General features: G+C 46.7%; 1 protein-coding gene across 1 annotated transcript; it reads right to left on the reverse strand.

The window, feature by feature from the left end:
• Positions 1–14349: 14349 nt before the first annotated feature.
• Positions 14350–21019, reverse strand: LOC139435304 (uncharacterized). The gene is made up of 3 exons (XM_071205777.1): positions 19907–21019; positions 15423–15816; positions 14350–14387 (listed from the first exon to the last, which is right to left on the reverse strand). Exons 1-3 carry the CDS (start codon positions 21017–21019, stop codon positions 14350–14352), a joined length of 1545 nt encoding a protein of 514 aa, XP_071061878.1.
• Between the last annotated feature and the right edge of the window lie 1032 nt (positions 21020–22051).

A 22051-nucleotide genomic window follows, 5' to 3' on the forward strand; every position in this document is an offset into this window, starting at 1 on the left:
GGAACGTAATTTTTAGGAGACAGGGTTGCTCAAAAAGTACACAGTAAAAGTACTTATCTTAACATGCATTATTGTACTCTGGAGGGGAGTTTGACAAAGGATTACTCAAAAAGTACACAATAAAAGTACTTGATTGTACTTTTGGTAGTAGTCCAAGTAGTACTGAATCCAACAGTACCAATTTCATTAAGAACTTATTGCACGAAATCATTTTATCTCAAATCAAAGATGGCAGAAAACATGCATTATTGTACTCTGGAGGGGAGTACACAGTAAAAGTACTTGATTGTACTTTTGGTAGTAGTCCAATTAGTACTGAATCCAACAGTACCAATTTCATTAAGAACTCATAGCACAAAATCATTTTATCTCAAATCAAAGATGGCAGAAAACATGCATTATTGTACTCTGGAGGGGAGTTTGACAGGGGATTACTCAAAAAGTACACAGTAAAAGTACTTGATTGTACTTTTGGTAGTAGTCCAAGTAGTACTGAATCCAACAGAACCAATTTCATTAAGAACTTATTGCACGAAATGATTTTATCTCTCATCAAAGATGGCAGAAAACATGCATTATTGTACTCTGGAGGGGAGTTTGACAGGGGATTACTCAAAAAGTACACAGTAAAAGTACTTGATTGTACTTTTGATAGTAGTCCAAGTAGTACTGAATCCAACAGTACCAATTGCATTAAGAACTTATTGCACAAAATCATTTTATCTCTCATCAAAGATGGCAGAAAACATGCATTATTGTACTCTGGAGGGGAGTTTGACAAAGGATTACTCAAAAAGTACACAGTAAAAGTACTTGATTGTACTTTTGGTAGTAGTCCAAGTAGTACTGAATCCAACAGTACCAATTTCATTAAGAACTTATTGCACAAAATCATTTTATCTCTCATCAAAGATGGCAGAAAACATGCATTATTGTACTCTGGAGGGGAGTTTGACAAAGGATTACTCAAAAAGTACACAGTAAAAGTACTTGATTGTACTTTTGGTAGTAGTCCAAGTAGTACTGAATCCAACAGTACCAATTTCATTAAGAACTTATTGCACAAAATCATTTTATCTCAAATCAAAGATGGCAGAATACATTCTTTTGTGTACTCAGGACAGGAGTTTAAACACGTATTACTCAAAAAGTACACAGTAAAAGTGCTTGATTGTACTCGTGGTAGTAGTCCAAGTAGTACAGAATTCAGCATAACCAATTTTATTAAGAACTCATTGCAAAAAATGATTGTATCTCTCATCAAAAAGGGCAGAAAACATGCATTATTGTACTCTGGAGGGGAGTTTGACAGAGTATTACTCAAATAGTACACAGTAAAAGTACTTGATTGTATTTTTGGTAGTAGTCTAACATGTACTGAGTCCAACAGTACCAATTTTATTAAGAACTTATGGCTAAAAATCATTTTATCCCTCATCAAATATCATTGATTGATTGATCAAATATAGCATAAACACTTGTACTAGCGTCAGCGCCACTTCTCAGCGATTACCGTAAATACACTATTAATCGCGTACTCAAAAATGAAGCGCTGCTCATTTGACCAAGCAAATGCGAGAGACGGCTGAGTTGACCGCAATGCTCTGCTCACCTGCAGCTCCTCCCGCTGCAGCAAAACACACACTTCAAGTCAGATCATCACCCTTAGCTATTTTAATTACCTCTCAAACTCCCTAAACTAGTTATAAATATGTTTATTTTTACTGTCGGCCGGGTCACTGATTACTGGATCAGCTGCTGCATGAGACGGACACTGGCGCTGTCCGAAGAGAGGGAGGAAAAAGAGAGGCTCCGTGTATTTTATTATTATATTATATAGAGTCGTTATTCATTTGTTTTAAAGCTCAATAAATAACAAAGAAGACCTTTGACCGGCACTTTTATAATTTTGTCCGGAAGATTTAAACTTTAATACACGTTGACTGGCGAAAAACTCTGCCCGGTTCCCTCGGCCCCCACCGCGGAGAATAAACAGAAGGGCAACCATGACAACCATGCTTCTTCGCTGCTTTTGTGGAGGAAGTTACAGCGCCACGTACAGGCTCGGCATATGTACTGCAGCTTCTCCAGCGGTCGGAGCTAAACGGAGCGGTCTCGTGTGGACAGACACTATCCGGATAACTATTGCGTGTGGACGGAAGCTTGTTTGCGATTGCGTTTGCGTTAATCCTATGCGTTTAGCCGTTTTCGTCCTCGTGTGGCCGCAGCCTTATTGTATAGATACATGTATTTTGTGTCTTTAAAGCAGTCTCAAGAAGAAGCCCTTAAGTGGACCATTTCCCCCCACTGAGATCATTTAGATAACTTACTGTTTTTCATTATGCTAATCTGAAACCGCCATTGGCGGAAAATCTAGATAGGTCAACATTTCGAGTCCTCATAAAACAAGCTAATCTTCAGGGTGATCTATGGCAAAAAAGACAGGTTACATTATGTCAATGTCCCAAATTAATTAGTGACCTTGTAGTTTTGAATAAAGTCGTCATTTTAAGTAGATTAATCAATAAGTCAATCAAGTGGAAATTAATCAACAATCATTTGGATAATTTCCTTTATTGAAAAATGGGTTCATGGACTAAAGATTGGTCCTTACATGTTCTATTGATATACCTCCATGGCCTACACATTAACAATTACAGATTTCTCCTGGGAGGGCTAACATCCTGAATGGGTGGGCATGTCCCCCAGGGCGTGGAAAAAGTCACGCTGCATATCAGCAGGAAGCCTGGTTCAAATGTTGTCCTGCGTTCCGTGTTAGCACCCCACATTCAGGTGGCTCCATTCAAAAGAATAAGGGGGTTTATTTTCACAAGCACGGCTTACGTTGGTCTCAACCAGGCCTGCTGACAATGACACTACAAATCAGGGTTTCCGCTAGGATTTTTTCTCGCCGGTCAAATGTCCGGGCAGAATTTATTTTACCGGACAAATTTGAAACTTACCGGTCTGATTTCAATAATAATAATAAGAGTTGTGTAGCAGAGTTTCCGTAAGCAGGTAATTTACCGGACTATGAGCAGATATGCTGATGTTTAAAACTCAGTTCACGGGGCTCATTTTTATATTGCTTCAGTTTATAATCGTAACAGATCGAAAAAATTCAGATTTGATTCCACAAACAACAAACAACATAATTATTACATTCAAACAAACTACTTGTAGTAGATAACGTACATTATTCAGAAGTTTACATCAACTTTGAATAATAACACGGGAGAAACGGAGCCTCTCTTTTACCCTCCCTCTCTCTCCTGACAGCACGTCAGTTTCTCATGCAGCTCCTGCAGCCCGCGAAACAGAGGGCGGGACTTCAGGTGATTATGCAGAGCTGCGTGTCTCGGTCAGACTCAGCAGCTGATCTGATCTCTCTCTCGCGTCCGGTTACACTTCACTCGCGTTTATGTCCATATCGATCAGATCCAGCTCTCCTGATCGGCCTTTATAGAGAGCACCGATCAAACTATTAAGAGTGAATATCGGCCGATAATGACCGGCGGCCGATCGATCGGAGCCTCCCTAATTATTACCAGACAATTTGACCGTCAGGTTTTGAATTTACCGGTTTTTTATAAATTTTACCAGCTAAAAACCGGTAATTACCGGCTAACGGAAACCCTGCTACAAATATGTCTGTGTTCACCAGATAGGTTTCTCAATACTCAAATTTCCCCTCCTCGACTCCTCGACTCCTCGGTCCTCCGGTAGTGACCCGGAAATACATTTCAGCGCGCCATTTTGAAGGACATCTCATTTCTCTAAATGCACTTCGAGGACCGAGGATCGAGCATCGAGGAGGCTCTCTGGAGGAGCTCTAACCGAGGAGACACTGATGGGTCCTCCACGGCTCCTCCGCGGATGCATTTCCGGGAACGGTGGAGTACAAAAGAGGCGTGACACACCACTGGAATCATTTAAAAACCATGGCGGGAGCAAAGCACACATGTAAGTGTTGATAATGAAGAAGTGAAATGCGCATTAAACTGCATTCCTTATTGACATTTCACCTGATATTCGTTATGTTTGTATCCACATTTTAACTACACCCAATCCTGGCGTGCCATGATGTTTAAAAGTGCAAACGTTCATTTATTGTTAAGAGTATTAAATCAACACGAACTTTGTTTAGCATTCAGCACTATCATTTGGTCTGGGCTATGTTGTTATATACACTAGAATCGCTCATTACAGAGTCTCTAAATCTTCGAAAAATATTTAAGCTACACCTTTTTACTTTTCACAGGGACAGAGGAACACACTCTGACCCTCATTAAAGTGAGGTCAGAGAATGACCAGCTTTTTACAGGCCGAAGGCACACTGCAAAGAAAGCCTGGGAGTGAGTGACATTTTCCTGGTTGGGAACATATGATCCTTAGCATTTACATACTGGTGGTTACAATTGGTATTTTAATATTGCCTGCTGAACCTGTGAGTTTACATATCAATTGCTTTGTTAGATGACACCTGTTGCTGCAGCAGACCTTATTAATTGCTGACCAGCTTTAAACCTCTCTTGCAGTGGCAGCCGGCCCATAGGGGCGCTAGGGGTGCCGCCCCCCTCTTCCCACATGTTTGATTGTCATTAAAAAAAAATATATATATATAAAAATAAAATATATTTTAAATTTTTATTTGTAAATATTATAAAGTTGGTAAAAGTCAGTAAAATGTATAATCTACAATAAAATCTTTTTAAAAATGGTTTTACGATGTCTAAAGTTACTGATAAGTCACATGTTTCCTGCCTGGCCGCAGCGGTCCGGGCGGTAGAAAGGAGCCCTCAGCCAGAGCAGCAGCAGCCAACAAGCTGACTGTTGCTATCTGTATACTATGCCGCCGAAACATAATTTCAGCCAATCAGCGTTGTCAGATCTGATGCTCAAAGGGCGCCCTGTCAGCGCCCTGGCCTGTGTGTCTATGAGTTGTTTGGACCCGTATCCAAGGTGACGCTACAGTAGTTGTCGAGGATGGCTGCGTCTGTAGGTGGAGACTCCGGTGCTAGTGGATCGCCGGAGCTGTAGATTCACATTTACATGCTTATTGTAGTTGTAAGGGCAATGCCTGTATAGCGCCATGGAGCATATGTGTGGGCTGGACCTGTGTTTTACAGGAAATGAGTGAGCAGAGGGTGGAGTTGTCGATTCTTGTTCAGTTTTCATCTTCCTCACCCTCTCAAACTTTGAGTTGCGCGCGCTGCTAAAGAGACGCGCTACCATGGAAACCAAACAATGGTGTAGCTGTATTAAAGTCCGAGTGGAAACAGTCGTGAGTAAATCTGATTTTGTCAGAAATCGGGAGAAATATGACCCCGGGAGGAAACCGGGAGAGGGCAATGAAATCGGGAGTCTCCCGCGAAAATCGGGAGGGTTGGCAAGTATGACACACACACACACACACACACACACACACACACACACACACACACACACACACACACACACACACACACACACACACACACACACACACACACACACACACACACACACACACACACACACACACGCGCACACACACACACACACACACACACTCACTCACTCACACACTCACTCACTCACACACACACACACACACACACACACGCACACACATAATGTTCGTATTTAGTCTCCTGATTTTAAATGGGAATTAAATCATGTGAGTGTTCCCAAAGCACCAGTGTTCTGCAGTTTGTGTGGGCCGACTGTGCTGTTGCACAGTTTTGGAAGATTCATAGCTAACCACACTGAAGATTATGGATTATCTCATATTTTTAAGCCTCAATTTGTGTCCCCCCCCCCCTCTAACATCACCAGAAGTCATAATTTAAGGGGTGATTTCTCAAAAAATTCTTCCGGGGGAGGATCCCCCCGGACCGCCCTAGTATGGTTTGGTCACAGCCATTTCCATAGCCCCACCAAAAATATTTTCCAGCAGCCGCCACTGCCATCTTGTATCACTCAGGGAAATTCTAAAGGCCCTTGGGCTGTGCGGTTAACCCCCACACAGATCGGGAAAATGTAGGACAATTTAAAAAGAAAATACAAGGTAATAATTATGTTGTCATTTTTTCGTTTACTCTTGTGTGTCTGTGAAACCATGGTTGTGTCTGCTCAGCATGCTGATGTATAACTTTACTTCTTGTTTGTGTTTTTGTAGGAGTTGAGATGCCCCCCAACCGGGACAGGGACCGACAGGGGAGAGGCCACAGCAGCCACATGGCCATATTTTACGGCCATGCACGAGGCCATCGGTGGGAGGCCATCCATTGACCCTCCCACCCTGATGGACTCGGCCACGGCTGCTGTGGCTTCTGGCAGTGGCTCAACATCCACTGAGGCTGTCCAGAGCCAGGCCACAGGGGAGGATGAGGAGGCCGCCAAGTCTGGCTCGGACAAGCAGGAGGATGTTGAGCCATCCACCTCTGCCGCTCCCCCTCACCGGAAAAAAAAATGCAAACCACAGCTGTTGCAGTTCCTGGAGGCGGAGGCGGCCAAGGAGGAGGACCGCTTCAACCGGCAGCAGGCAGCCAGCGAGGACACCTCTAAAAGGTTCCTCGAACTATTTGAGGAATTAGTGCACGAAGAATAGTTTCCGTTGTTTTGGATTTGTTTTATTGTTTTGTGTGAAGTATACAAATATTTAAGTTTGTAATAAACATTTAAGTTTGTCGTTAAATCAAGCATGTAGCTTTCTTTACAGTTCGAAATACAGAACAAAAAGCAACAAATGTTTACTGAAAAGATAGAAGGAGATCTTTATCTTATGCAAAGCTGAATATAAATGTAATGATTGTGACAATATCAGGGATGTTATATTAATAAAAAGAGTCACGTTACTGCAGCTCAAGCCCAATAAGTACAATTACTAACACATGTACCTTCTTTCTTTTTAAGTTCAGTCAAAGCAATATTTTTTCACTGAACATGACTCCATTTCAACACTAAACGTAACACTTTCAGACGAAATTCTGTGATGGCCTATTTCACATCGCATACAATTTGTAATAAAGACATGTGTCTGTAAAGTCCTTTGCTCTAAATAAACGTGAGCAAGGTGACATTGGAAACAAGGCTTATAAATGGCACAAACAAAAGAACAGAGTAATGCATCTGGCCAGTAAATGCATTTTTAACCTGTCAACAAAACTAATGGGTAACAAAAAAACTGGCCATAACAAAACATCCTCTCAGCAGAAATCGTGATCGTGCAGCAGGTTGTGGTCAGGAGCCGAGATGTGGTCTGCCAGTCTGTCTCTCCGGCCCTGTCCACCTTGCACCCCCTCACAGGACGAGGTGGAGACCTCTCCTCCTCCTCCTCCTCCCACACTTCAAGAACACTTCAAGAATGTCTCCTGCAGTAAGGCAGTGACCACAGCAGGGACAAAGTTATTGTTCACCTCCAGGGCCTTCGTCAGGAGGCACCTCCATCGCACCTTCAGTTTCCCGAAAGTGCGCTGGATTCTGCTGCGTGCTTTGGCATGGCAGCCGTTGAATCGGCTCTGTAATCTCCCCTGTAGTGGCTCCCGATACGGGGTTACAATCATTATAGGGTGTACAATGCAGGGGTAGCCACCATCCCCCACAATGAAGTACCCTGGAGGAGGGTACAGAGCCTCTCTATTGTTATGCTGTGTTCGTTATTCTCGCGTCCAGGTAAGAAGCTTAAAAAAGGAGACTAAATGGAGTCTGTGAGAAGGTTCAAAATTGGTACTTTAATTAATAAAAAGCGCGGTAATGTTACAAGCAGGATATTGTTCAGTCAGGAGAGAAAGTCTGCAGCTTCCTCTCCCAGGTGCTGGCCGTGCAGAAGAGCTTACAAGTGTTACAGGCTTGGCCTGTCACTTTAAGAGTAGCAGCCGCAAGGGGTTGTGGGTTTTGTCTCTGTGTGTGTGAAATGTGATGGCCAAGGCGAAGTGCGGAGTTATGGAGAGAGAGACGAAAGTATAGAGAAAGTGGTCAGAAAAGGAATAGTATCTAGTCTGTATGTATGTAATACAGTGTCAATATAGCTTGAAGGACGTGAATAAACGGAGGTTCTTCCCACGGCACCCGAACGCCTCGTTTCCATCCTCTTTCCCCTCGAAATGTCTGGGCAGCTGGTTACCGGCTGACAACGAGCCAAGTCAGAAACCACCGGTGTGTATTCGAAACTACGGTTTCGGTGCCGAGATACCGTTGATAGTAAAAAGGTAACATTGGGGGCTCGTCCGAGATTTTTTTTTTTCTACGGGGGAGAAGAGTGGAATGGATTTAATGGCAGCGTTCGGAGCTAACGCTAATGCTAATCACAGACTGAGACAAGCTGATGCAGCTAACGGAAAAAGCCCACGGAAAAGCTCTAATCCATTCTGTGTGAATATTGATGAGGCTGGTCGAAGTAAGGTGGACATGTTTGACCAGACAATTATGGATGATACTGGATATGGGGACTGCACCAACCCCTTTCTGACTAGCATGGAGCTAACGCTAACCAGAGCCGCAAGCTACGCCACGCCGCCGGAACCATCACTGGCGCCAACTAACCCTTTCATCATGCCGACAAAGGAGCAAGTACAGCCAAATAGTGAGTTTCTAACCTCCTTTCCACCAAAATGTGACCGTTTAATGAGCATGGCATCAACTTCAGCTAAACCAGCTCATCCTTTCACCTCCATGGACTATAGCCACTCTATGCCAACCATCCCAAGTTACTCAGCTCATTCACAGTGCCTTCAGCCGCCAGTGTCACCATTAACACCCTGTATGCAGCAGCCTGCCACACTGCCTTGTAAAGTACAAGCTCACACATGCTCAGCTGTGCACTGTGGGACCGCACCTGGCCAGTGTGAGTGTGATCAGCCTAACATGAGGAGAGCTTGGTCTGAACCACGCAGCTCTGCAGCTCGTGCAGCACACAGAGAGGACTATATGGACACAAGTGATGAAGATGAACACCGTGGACACAGAGAGAGAATACCAACATTACGCCCAAGCCAGTTTGATGGGGCTGGCTCATGGAGAGGCTTCCTCTTCCATTTTGAAGGATGTGCTGAGGCTAACCACTGGTCAGAGAGGACTATGGCTGTGCATCTCAGATTCAGCTTGACTGGACCCGCTGCTGCCATCATCCACAAGAACCCCAGATCTGCTCGCTGGAGTTATCAGCGGATGGTGAGTGAGATTGAGGCGGCCTACGGACCGTGTTCAGAGCATGCTGCTGCCATAGGCATTGAACTGAGACAGAGAGTCAGAGGACCGGGAGAGGCCCTGCACCTGTTAAGAGACGACATCTATGAAAAAGTTTCAATTGTGTATGCTGACCGTAATGAGTCGGAGCAGGACGTCATCAGTGTGGAGATTTTCACCAACGCCCTTGCCGATGCAGAAGTGATCCAAAGACTACTGGAGGATAAGCCGCGCACCTTGGCTAGAGCCTACGAGATAGCCCACAGGTATGAAGCCACCAGACGAGCTGCCAGAGCCGTCACACAGCTAATGCAGTCTGGTTATCGCAATGCTGCAGAGCGGAGACCCAGGGCAGCTATGGTGCACGAAAATGCTAATGTTTCCGCCTGTATGGAGGCTTTCGGGGTGGCTGACGAGTGGGCTGCGGAGCCCACTAGCACCCAGAGTAAAGCACCGAGATTTAACCAGCAGTGGTCGCCTAACAGAGCTAAACCTGTACAAATGAACTCTAGAGAAGTCATCTGCCACAACTGCTCTGGTGTGGGGCACATACAAAGGAACTGTCCCTCTTCCCGAAAACACAAACAGCATGCACCTAATAGCACTCCAGCTCCTGACTCAGGTACGGTGGTCACATGCAATAAAGGCTCTGATGATGACATGAGTATCCGGATACTGATACAGGGACATGAACTGTGTGCTCTGCTCGACTCTGGCGCTCGGAGGAATGTACTCCCCCTCCGCCACTTCAACGCCATTCCTGTTGAATCGAGGCCTCAAATCCAGCCATCCATCGTACAAGTGTTACAAGGCATCGGTCCTGAGGGCATCGCTGTCCGAGGGGAAGTCAACCTGCCAGTTCAAGCTGGAAGCAAGGTAACCAATGTGAACTTTATTATGGCAGACACAGCTGAAAATACAGAGGTTATCCTGGGGCACCCTTTTCTGCTGCAGTCACATGCTCACTTGGACTATGGTCGCAGGGAAATCACCCTCTTCGGGGAGAGAGTGCCTCGCTCAAAACCCAGCAGACAGCCTGAAGTGCACCTCGTCAGGGTATCCCGCACAACAGTATTAGAGTCGGGGTGTGAGTATGTGGTGCCTGGTACTGCCCGCCTTCGCTCTGCTGTTAATAAAGATATGATGCTGACCCCCACTAAAGGCTTCATTGAGAGACAGCACGTCCTGGCAGCTCGCGTTGTTGTACACACCCGGCAGTCCTCCAACATTCCCATGCGGATTTACAATCCTGGTCCTGCATCTGTTACTCTGAAGAGAGGGGTGGTGGTCGGAGTTCTTCAGCCAGCTGAGGTGTTGGGAGAAGTGGATCTCCATCCGACCAAGTCCCCAGTAACATCAGACCCCAATGACTTTCCTGTTATATCTGTGCCCAGTCATCTACAGGACATGTATGCAGAGAGCTGTGCTCACCTGTCTGAGGAGGACAGAGCCGGGCTAGCTCACGTGCTACGGAGGTTCGGTGATGTGTTCTCCACCGGGCCCACTGACCTTGGCCGCACCAGCTTAGTGCAGCATGACATACAGACTACTCCTGGGCAGCCTGTGAAGCAGCCGCCACGCAGAATGGCCAGAGACAAACAGATTGCTGCAGATCTGCAGGTACAGCAGAGCCTGGAGTCTGGTGTAGCTCGTCCCAGCAACAGCAGCTGGGCTGCACCTATCGTCATGGTGAGGAAGAAAGACCAAAGCCCGCGATTATGTGTGGATTACAGACCCCTTAACGAAAGGACTATTAAAGATGCCTATCCCCTGCCACGTATTCAGGACACTCTGGACACACTGTCCACTGCCAGGTACTTCAGTACACTAGACTTGACTTCAGGCTACTGGCAGGTGGAATTGACACCAAGGGCCCGCAAAGCCGCAGCTTTCTGCACTCGCAAGGGGCTATTTGAATGGAACGTCATGCCCTTTGGACTTTGCAATGCACCGGCCACGTTTCAGAGGCTAATGGACAGAGTATTAGCGGGATTGCAGTGGGAGACCTGCTTGGTGTATCTCGATGACATCATCGTCCTGGGGCGGGACGGTTCCGAAATGCTAAGCCGGCTCAGTGAAGTGTTCGCCAGGCTACGAGGAGCTAACCTGAAGCTGAAACCGTCAAAGTGCTGCCTTTTCCGGGAGAAGGTGGGTTACCTTGGCCACATTGTCTCAGCCCAGGGTGTGTCTACTGATCCAGAGAAGGTGAAGAAAGTGGCAGAGTGGCCTACGCCTCGTAACATCTCTGAGGTACGTCAGTTTGTGGGCCTGGCATCATATTACAGACGCTTTGTGGAAAACTTTGCTACAATAGCTAAACCTCTTCACGAGCTGACCAAAAAGTATGCACGATTTAATTGGACAGAGGAATGCCAGGAGGCATTCACAGAGCTGAAAGGACGACTGTCAACAGCTCCTGTCCTAGGCTACCCCCTTGACAGCGGCGAGATGCTTCTCGACACCGATGCTAGTGACTGGGGAATCGGAGCAGTCCTCTCCCAAATCCAGGGGGGTGAGGAGAGGGTGCTAGCCTATGGAAGCAGGAGGTTGTCAACCACAGAACAAAACTATTGCACCACCAGACGCGAACTTCTGGCAGGCGTGGAGTTTGCCTGTCACTTCAGACAATACCTGCTTGGCAGACCATTCACTCTCCGGACTGATCACAGCAGCCTGCGCTGGTTAACCAGGTTAAAAGAACCAGAGGGACAGCTGGCCCGCTGGCTAGAGAAGCTGGCAGAGTATGATTTTCAGGTGGTTTATCGACCGGGGAGACACCACCAAAATGCAGACGCACTTTCCAGGAGGCCCTGCAGGGAGTCGTGCCCCTGCACAGTGCCAGAGCATGACAGCGAGCGACACCAGCATAAGGGGGTCCAGTGTGACCTGACAGACAGTACAGCTGAAGTTGCCATATGTACTCACACAGAGCATCCTCTAGTGGGGGTAGCTGAGCCGGAGTTTCCTCCAGTGGGGGTAGAGGATGCCTGCAGTGACAACAATAACAGCTATGACCTGCTAAATCCAAGCATCAACTTGGTGAGTGATATTCCCAACACCAGCTTATTCTCTGGTTGGACTCAAGAACAGCTGAGAATGGCTCAGGAATCTGACCCTGACATTGCACCAGTAAAAAAGTGGATGGATGAAGGGAGACGCCGGCTGCCATATGCAGACATAGCACACTTCAGCCCCGCTACCAAATCATACTGGGCACAGTGGAATAGACTTTACCAGAAAGATGGAGTGCTAATGAGGAAATATTATAGCACTGAAGGAACAACGTTTTACCCCCAGATCGTGCTGCCTCATATGTACCGCAGTTCAGTGATGGAGCAGATGCATGATGGTCCTGTGGGAGGCCATTTTGGAGTAGAAAGAACTCTCACACGCCTGCAAACCAGATATTTCTGGTATAACATGAAAGACGATGTCACACTCTGGTGCCGCACCTGCCCCAGCTGTGCTGCTAAAGCTCGCCCGAAGAAAACTCCTCGAGCGGCTATGGGCACGGTGCGAGTCGGTGCCCCCATGGAGAGGATTGCAGTTGATGTGATGGGCCCTTTAAATGAAACAGAGAGACACAATAGCTACATACTAGTAGTGCAAGACTACTTCAGTAAGTGGGTAGAAGCCTATCCAATCCCAGACCAGCAAGCATCCACGGTGGCAGAAAAGATCGCCTCTGAGTGGGTGTGTAGGTACGGAGCTCCCCAGTGCTTGCACAGTGACCAGGGCACAAATTTCGAGTCAGCTGTTTTCCAGGGGATGTGCGAGCTGCTGGGGATTGACAAGACTCGAACTACCCCATTTCACCCACAGTCTGATGGACAGGTAGAGCGCTTTAATGCCACTCTGCAGAAAATCCTGGCTACCACTGCAGACAGATGTCACTGGGACTGGGATCTCATGATGCCTTATGCACTCATGGCTTATAGAGCAACTCGACACAGCTCCACCGGATTGACACCAAATATGATGCTTTTTGGAAAAGAAGTCACTGAGCCAGTCGACCTGGTCGCTGGTTTGCCACCTGACAATGACAATATCGACACTAACACCCCCCCTCAATATGTCATGAAACTGAGAGAACGTCTGGAGCTGTCTCACCAGCTGGCACGAGAAGCTCTTGGGAAATCTGTTGAGCGAGCTAAAAAACAGTATGACAAAAACATTTGTCAAACCCAACACAAAGTGGGAGATGCAGTCTGGCACCTGATTAAAGGCACCAAAAGGGTTAAAAACAAGGTACGAAAGTTTCTGCCATCCTACGAGGGCCCTTACTTCATTGTAGGCATGTTGGATGACCTGATCTATAGACTCAAAAAGAGCCCCAGAGCCAAAGTCAAAGTTGTCCACCATGACAAGCTCAAGCCTTATTATTCCAGGACCCAATTAGACAACAGCTGGGTGTTCAAAGACACAGAAGCCTGGGCGCCTGTCGAGGTGCCGCCCCCTCAGCCAGACCTCAACTCATCTGACACAGTCATCGGGCCTCTCCACCTGTGGGACCCCCCATCAGACGCAGAGGATCTAGCTGTGGAGACCCTCCAGGACCCAGGTTCTTCACCGCCAGTTACGCCGAGCAGCAGCGGGCTTCATGACAGACTTCCTCGGACTCAGCGCCCTTCCAGGGCCCCGGCCAGTGGTCCCCTACGGATTTCTACCCCTCTACAGAGACCCCAACGACTCTGCAGAGCTCCTGACATGTTAGGTGACTGGGTCAGTCACTAGGGTTTGTTAAAGTTTAACCTGAGTCAGGGTGTCAGCAGGTTAGTTCCTAACTCAGTAAAAGAAAAAAAAGAGTTCCAGAGTAATTCTATGCTCTTAAGCTAAAGTTATTTAATTATATTGTTATACATCCACAGTTGGTGGTTCTATTTCATTTAGTTGCCTGTGGTAATGAGTAATGTGTTTACTGCTTTGACACTTGATGCAGGATGTAACTGGTTAGAGAAACCAAACAGATGGTAAGATTGCTTGTTGTTGTTTGACAATTGTAATGCCTAAGAGCCACATCATATAGAGTAAAGTCACAGTGTTTAATTTAACCCGGGTTGATTAACTACATCACAGTATGTTATGTACATCAGTATGTGTGTTTATACACCTTTGAAACGTTGAAAAAAAGGATCTATGCAGTATGCTTCGTGGATATTGTTATGGACATTGCCTCATGATTCAAGCTGTTTCCACAGCAAGGAAGACGCCTTCAAGGACTGTGGGAAATGGGGATTATTGTGGGGAATGTGTTGCCATTATTGTTTCATGCTTTCCTTTTATAATGTTTATATGCTGAAGTGATGTTAAAGGTTGTTTTATCATCATCCAGCAGGCTTGGCCTGTCACTTTAAGAGTAGCAGCCGCAAGGGGTTGTGGGTTTTGGAGTCTCTGTGTGTGTGAAATGTGATGGCCAAGGCGAAGTGCGGAGTTATGGAGAGAGAGACGAAAGTATAGAGAAAGTGGTCAGAAAAGGAATAGTATCTAGTCTGTATGTATGTAATACAGTGTCAATATAGCTTGAAGGACGTGAATAAACGGAGGTTCTTCCCACGGCACCCGAACGCCTCGTTTCCATCCTCTTTCCCCTCGAAATGTCTGGGCAGCTGGTTACCGGCTGACAACGAGCCAAGTCAGAAACCACCGGTGTGTATTCGAAACTATGGTTTCGGTGCCGAGATACCGTTGATAGTAAAAAGGTAACACAAGCATTCGTCTTTCCCGCTTGCTGGCTGTTCGCTCCTCCTCTCTGGGAGCTGTAGTGACGCAGGGCACTTCCCCCCTCGTTCTCCTGTGTCCGATATCGCGTTAAACAGAGGATTTCGACATTTTACATTCATTGCTTACTTCCACATGCCTTTTCTCCTCCTCATCTCTTTCATAACATTATATGTAACACATGTTAACGGCGTCAATAGCCACTTTAATGATACTAATGGGCGGTAGTCCCGGATGTCGTCATGACGGATTTTCAGAATAAAAGCTTGGTATTGAGAACTTCCGGGTTTTTCCAGAATAAAATAGCAATTAAACTGACGGTATGTTTAAGGTACATTATGCCATAAAACATTGATTTTAATTTCTAACACTATACAGGGCACTGTGTTTTAGGACACGCGTGTCGTGGACTGAGCCCGGAAATCCAACGAATGTTTGGAGGAATCTCCCCTTCCTATTCACATAATCCTGACCACTGGGTCCGGATGGGGCCCTGATTCTTATGTGGCACCCGTCTATTGCACCCACACACGTACGGAATGCCGGGCTGTTGGCCAACTGCCGGAAGCCCTGCCCGACCTCCTCCAGCTCTGGACCAGCAGGCAGCTTGATAAGGGAATGCCTGAGAGCAGCGATGTCCTCCACTCCCTGGTGGACCAGTCTGTGGACCATGGAGAGGGGTACCTGAAAGGCCCGGGACACCACACTGTAGGACAAACTGTGTGCCAGCCAGTACAAGGTCGTCAAGATAGTCATGTCGTGTCCCCAGGTCTGTCTCCTCTCAGGCCCCAGACACCGCATCAAAGCCTCCAGGGAGTTACGGCTGATCCTGTAATCCTTGAGCAGGCACCCATCACCCTCGAAGTACGGCTTCAGCAGGGGGACACTGCTGTTCAATTGTCTGTAGATGGGATTGTGTGGGTGCTGAACCTACAGGAAGAATAACATATTCTCTCATAAGAAATTAAGCCATGGCCAAATCTGGTAGGCTACATGTGATGGTCTCAAGTGCTCGTGTTAACTAACGTGCATGGTCCAATCTTGAATAAATACAACTACATCATAAAAAACACAACTTTCTCTCTGACAAACATGCTTTTTCTCCAACTCCAAGGCTTAGGCGTATGTGTCATGATTTTCTTGCTACAAGTAGTTGGTCATTTGTGTATTCAAATACAAAAAGCCAGCTATTTTTCAACCATTTAAAATTGTTTTAAACAAACACTCATAAATACCTCAAGATGAAGCGCATTCTCGCTTTCCAGCGCTGGGAACGGCGTCTTTCCTCACGGGATTTGGTTTTCTGCAGCTGGTTCCACTGCCACAAGGCACATAGTATTGCAGTCTTCATAGCCTATATCTCAATATCTCCGTCGGGGTTGAGATATAAATCAGAGGTGTGCCTGGACCTTATATAGCCTGTCAGGTCCCTCATGATTCGGTAATTGATTAGAAATTCGGTACAGGTGTTTTGTCAAAGAAATGTGACTTGATGACCTATATGTCATTAAGCCTATGAGTTTAAAAAGGTAAACATACTGTGTATAGTGTATAGACAGACAGTCATTGGGTTTTTTAGGCTTTTGTGTGTGTGCATGTGTGAATATATCAAACGTATATAAGCCTAATGTATATGTCTCCCTTTATTTGTAGGGTACTTTTCATACTAATGTTTTAGTGCGGCACAATACAGAAGAGATGCTAGTAGGCCTATGTGTTGAAAATATTCATACATTCTTGTCATACTATGCCTTGTTGCAAATTGAATTAAATGTACACATGTGGGGGAACAATGTTCAGCTGATCTAACAGAGATTATAAAATACAGCGCTATGACAAAACACTCGACTGCTGATGCAGCTGTTGCCACGTAATAATTAACGGACGTCGCTTTAAAATGACCGCTCATTACATTACATTGCATTTAGCTGACGCTTTTATCCAAAGCGACTTACAATAAGTACATTCGACCAGGAAGACACAACCTTGAAGAAAACAGAATCATAAAGTACATCAGGTTTCATAGAGCCAAGCATTTCAAGTGCTACTCAACTGGCTTTAGGTAAGCCAGTCCTTTGTTAGTATATAAGTGCTCTGTTAATAGTTCTATCGCTCGAGGTGGAGTCGAAAGAGATGAGTTTTCAGTCTGGAAGGTGTGTAAGCTTTCTGCTGTCCTGATGTCAATGGGAGCTGGATGAGCTGCAGAGGTCGGATGGCACATGCAGGTAGACCAGCCAGGAGGGAGTTGCAGTAGTCTAGGCGTGAGATGACGAGAGCCTGGACCAGAACCTGCGTCGCTTTCTGGGTCAGCTGGGGACGCATCCTCCTGATGCTCGGAGGAGAGGAGTTCTCATTTCTCTAACTGCCTGCTGCTTCCCCTCCTCTCTCCTCGGTTCCCCTCCTCTCTCCTCGGTTCCCCTCCTCAGTCCTCCGCTCGCATCTCCTGTGGGCGGCACCAAGTCTCGAGGATAGGAGTCGAGGAGGGGACATTTGAGTATTGAGAAACCTCTCAGGTATAATCTTTACCATGTTCACACACTTAGCTTACAGCGTTAGCTTGCTAACCTTTGCTAATAAGCACTTTGTTTTAAAGTACAGCTGAGATTGATAAGAACGTTGTGTAATTTCTCATAAAACCACAGCAATAGATTGGTTACTAAAGATAATTTATCACAAACGATACTAAACAATACTAAAGTAGTGAACTGCCGCGAGAATGGCTAAAAACTAAACGCTAGCTTGCATGTGAGAATTTGCTGTTTTGTTTATATTGGAATCAGTCAATCAAATATCTTTGCTCTTGGAATGTTTGTCAGACAGAACAAGTCATTTGAGAATAATGTCTTTGGGCAAAACAAAACATGTTAATAAATAATCCAGTCCCTAATATATCATTATAACACTAAAAACACATGATAGCATGATAGCTGTTGCTGACGTCCTTCCAGACTAAATGCAGCCACCAGGGCAGAGGCTTTCATTCTTTCTCTGCGGCTCGTCCCTGCTGAAGAGCACAATGGGATAACAGGTGGTGAGAGGGAAAGGCAGACGATCAGCACAGAGGTCAAAGTTCAAATAAATGGATCATGACCTGGAATGGGTGGACACCAATCATACTGGACATCTATTGTGTATTTATTGAAGATAAATCTGAATTGCAGATTTCCTTTCAACTGTTTGTGAAGCTGAACTGCAACAAAAGTAAAAGCAAGCAGTACATTACATTCGGGTTGTCTGGATACAACTGTCAGCTGACAGCTCTACCAAGTGATAGGTGCAGCATCCTAACACATATATCTGTAAGATTTCATTCGTTTCGACCCTAAAACAGGCAGATCACTTATTGCAGTATGTCCCAGCCCGCAGCAGGTCTTCCTCTCCGTGAGGAATAGTTCCACACTTCAGTGGATAAGTAGCATTCACTAATCAGTTTCCCTAGACCTCTCACGCACGGATCATATTAGTCTATTACTAGACAAGCAGATGAACAGTGTAAAGTGTACTGCAAAACAAGCCCTTTTACCATGACGACAGCAAAGACTCCTAAAACCACATGTATGACTGATCTCTTCACCATTGTGAAACTGGTGCACAGTGGCAGTTTCTATGTAACGTTGTGGAGGGGTTATTATTACTAAGGTTTAGGCAACAGAACATCTTGGTTAGGCTTGGGCCATAAAGAGACTTGGTCAGAACTACTAAAGCACCTTGGTTAGGTTAAGGAAAATAAATCAACTAGAGGCTCAGGTGGAGAACTGGCACCACACCTGCCAGTCTGCACTCCGGAGCAGAACCCTCTGGTTCAATAGAAGCCTAATCCTTACTGACTGAGCTACTGGGTTCTTAAGGTACACTGTATGTTCTGTGCATGTGTCCATGTGTCCATGTGTACCCCTTATGATGACAATAACATACGTGTAACCTGTTGTATGTTGGACTGTTCCGCGTCAGTGTCTATTAATGTGTGTACCAAAGAGTGTGTATGTGTGTTTGTATCACACTGTGTTTTGTCCTCCAACCATGAAGCTCAGCATCTCAGTCAGCAACTCTTCCCCTGCTCTGTTTGGAGTCCCTGTGCAGCTGCTGCCACATTCTGTCTCACTGAAACACACACACACACACACACACACACACACACACACACACACACACACACACACACACACACACGCGCGCGCGCGCGCCCTTCCCATCACAGTCAATTTCTCTGACAAACATCTGGACTATAAAGTGGAGATGATGGCGTCCCACAGCCCATAAGGATCAGTCTGTCGCCGTGGAGACCGAACACTGTTACTGCCCATGTCACTGTCGCCATGGTGTGATCGTAAGGGAGCATGAGAACACATTGTTCCAATAAACAAACAACCAACACAAGATTCCCACTTTGCTTCTTTGCTGTTGGTTATGGCTTATGTTTAAGTCAATTAAAAGAGAAGCATAATATTGGGCTTATTTTCTTCAGTCAATAAGCAGCCGTCAGTCTCCATGGTGCTGTTCATAACACATTATATTACAATTCTGTATGTGAAAAAAGAAAGGAATAAAGTGTATTTAGAGGATGAATGTGTGTGTTTAATTCATTGTATCTCTTTCATCTGGAGCATCTCCTAAACAGTCGCTCTGTTCTCCTGGAGTTAAGGTCATTCAGACAAAGCACTTAGTGATGTCTGAGACTTCTGCTGCTGCTGCGTGAAAGATGGTCTGACACACATGTCCACTCAACAGTTTATAAGCAACTTCTTTTCACCGCCCACTGGCACCCTTAATCATAATAATAATAATAGCTTGGATTTATATAGAGCCTTTCATGGGACCCAAGGTCGCTTTACAAAGAAAAACAGGAGTAAAAACAAACAAAAACAAAAGGCAGTCAGACAAACAGTCGGACGGACAAAACAACAATTCAATTAGGGGCCGAAGGCCTTGGCAAACAGATGGGACTTGAGGGCCCTTTTGAAGGCGTCAAGCGTGGGGATGTTGCGGCTCTCCGCAGGGAGAGCGTTCCAGAGGGTGGGGCGTTCCAGAGGGTGGAGCGTTCCAGAGGGTGGAGCGTTCCAGAGGGTGGGGGGTTCCAGAGGGTGGGGCGTTCCAGAGGGCGGGGCGTTCCAGAGGGTGGAGCGTTCCAGAGGGTGGAGCGTTCCAGAGGGTGGGGCGTTCCAGAGGGTGGGGCGTTCAAGAGGGTGGAGCGTTCCAGAGGGTGGAGCGTTCCAGAGGGTGGAGCGTTCCAGAGGGTGGGGCGTTCCAGAGGGTGGAGCGTTCCAGAGGGTGGAGCGTTCCAGAGGGTGGAGCGTTCCAGAGGGTGGAGCGTTCCAGAGGGTGGGGCGTTCAAGAGGGTGGAGCGTTCCAGAGGGTGGGGGGTTCCAGAGGGTGGAGCGTTCCAGAGGGTGGAGCGTTCCAGAGGGTGGGGGGTTCCAGAGGGTGGAGCGTTCCAGAGGGTGGGGCGTTCCAGAGGGTGGAGCGTTCCAGAGGGTGGGGCGTTCAAGAGGGTGGAGCATTCCAGAGGGTGGAGCGTTCCAGAGGGTGGGGGGTTCCAGAGGGTGGAGCGTTCCAGAGGGTGGGGGGTTCCAGAGGGTGGAGCGTTCCAGAGGGTGGGGCGTTCCAGAGGGTGGAGCGTTCCAGAGTGGGGCGTTCCAGAGGGTGGAGCGTTCCAGAGGGTGGGGGGTTCCAGAGGGTGGGGCGTTCCAGAGGGTGGAGCGTTCCAGAGGGCGGGGCGTTCCAGAGGGTGGAGCGTTCCAGAGTGGGGCGTTCCAGAGGGTGGGGCGTTCCAGAGGGTGGAGCGTTCCAGAGGGTGGAGCGTTCCAGAGGGTGGAGCGTTCCAGAGTGGGGCGTTCCAGTGGGTGGGGCGTTCCAGTGGGTGGGGCGTTCCAGAGGGTGGGGCGTTCCAGAGGGTGGAGCGTTCCAGAGTGGGGCGTTCCAGAGGGTGGGGCGTTCCAGAGGGTGGGGCGTTCCAGAGGGTGGAGCGTTCCAGAGGGTGGAGCGTTCCAGTGGGTGGGGCGTTCCAGAGGGTGGGGCGTTCCAGAGGGTGGGGCGTTCCAGTGGGTGGGGCGTTCCAGAGGGTGGAGCGTTCCAGTGGGTGGGGCGTTCCAGTGGGTGGGGCGTTCCAGTGGGTGAGTGTGTACGCACTGTACATAATGAAGTTAGCCTGCTCAAATGGTTCATAATCCCATTCACTAACACTGCCTTAAAGGAGGGGCGTGTAGTGCCTGGGCACATGCTCAAAGAAATGAATAAATAGTTGTTTTCATTGAAGTATGAAATGTTCCAATACATACAAAATAACAGTATGCATAGATTCAAGTATAGGAATATTTTAACGGTCAAACATTCATTTGACAGGATATGTGATATATTTAAACAAATGACAACTGTCACCTTCAAAGGCCAATAGGCTTTGCAATCAATTATAAGCATTTTCCATCATTACAGATGCAAAGGACAATTACTTTTAATATTTGAAATAACAGATAACTCTAAATCTTGAAACTTAGGTAAATGAGACTTTTAAATCTGCAGGAATCTGAGCCGAGTCGATGCATTCAAAGAGCAGCGAATGCTGCATGGACTCAGATTTGATCAACCACTGGATGTGGAAATAAGACATCACACACGCACGCACACACACACACACACACACACACACACACACACACACACACACACACACACACACACACACACACACACACACACACACACACACACACACACACACACACACACACACACACACACACACACACACACACACACACACACACACACACACACACACACACACACACACACTACTAAACTGAGTACATATTGGTACATATTGGTAAGTGTGGGACTCAGTCAGTCCACAACAGGTGGAGGAATATCAGGACATGAACAATTCAAAGAGAGAGGAACCCAGGAGCATCAGGTCATTTGTGTCTGAGCTGGACACCATGTGCCGGGGTCTTAAAACTACATGTAGGAAAAGAGATGGTCATTTCTCCTTGAAACAAAGAGAGCCATGTTAAGCTGAACACTAATGGGAGCCCGAGGCGTTGAACATAACTTTGAAAAGGGTAGAGTAACTCTGTCCAAAAGAACAACTCATCTAGTGTGTGTGTGTGTGTGTGTGTGTGTGTGTGTGTGTGTGTGTGTGTGTGTGTGTGTGTGTGTGTGTGTGTGTGTG

This window comes from Pseudochaenichthys georgianus, chromosome 16 (genome assembly GCF_902827115.2).
Source record: "Pseudochaenichthys georgianus chromosome 16, fPseGeo1.2, whole genome shotgun sequence".
Classification (NCBI taxonomy): domain Eukaryota; kingdom Metazoa; phylum Chordata; class Actinopteri; order Perciformes; family Channichthyidae; genus Pseudochaenichthys; species Pseudochaenichthys georgianus.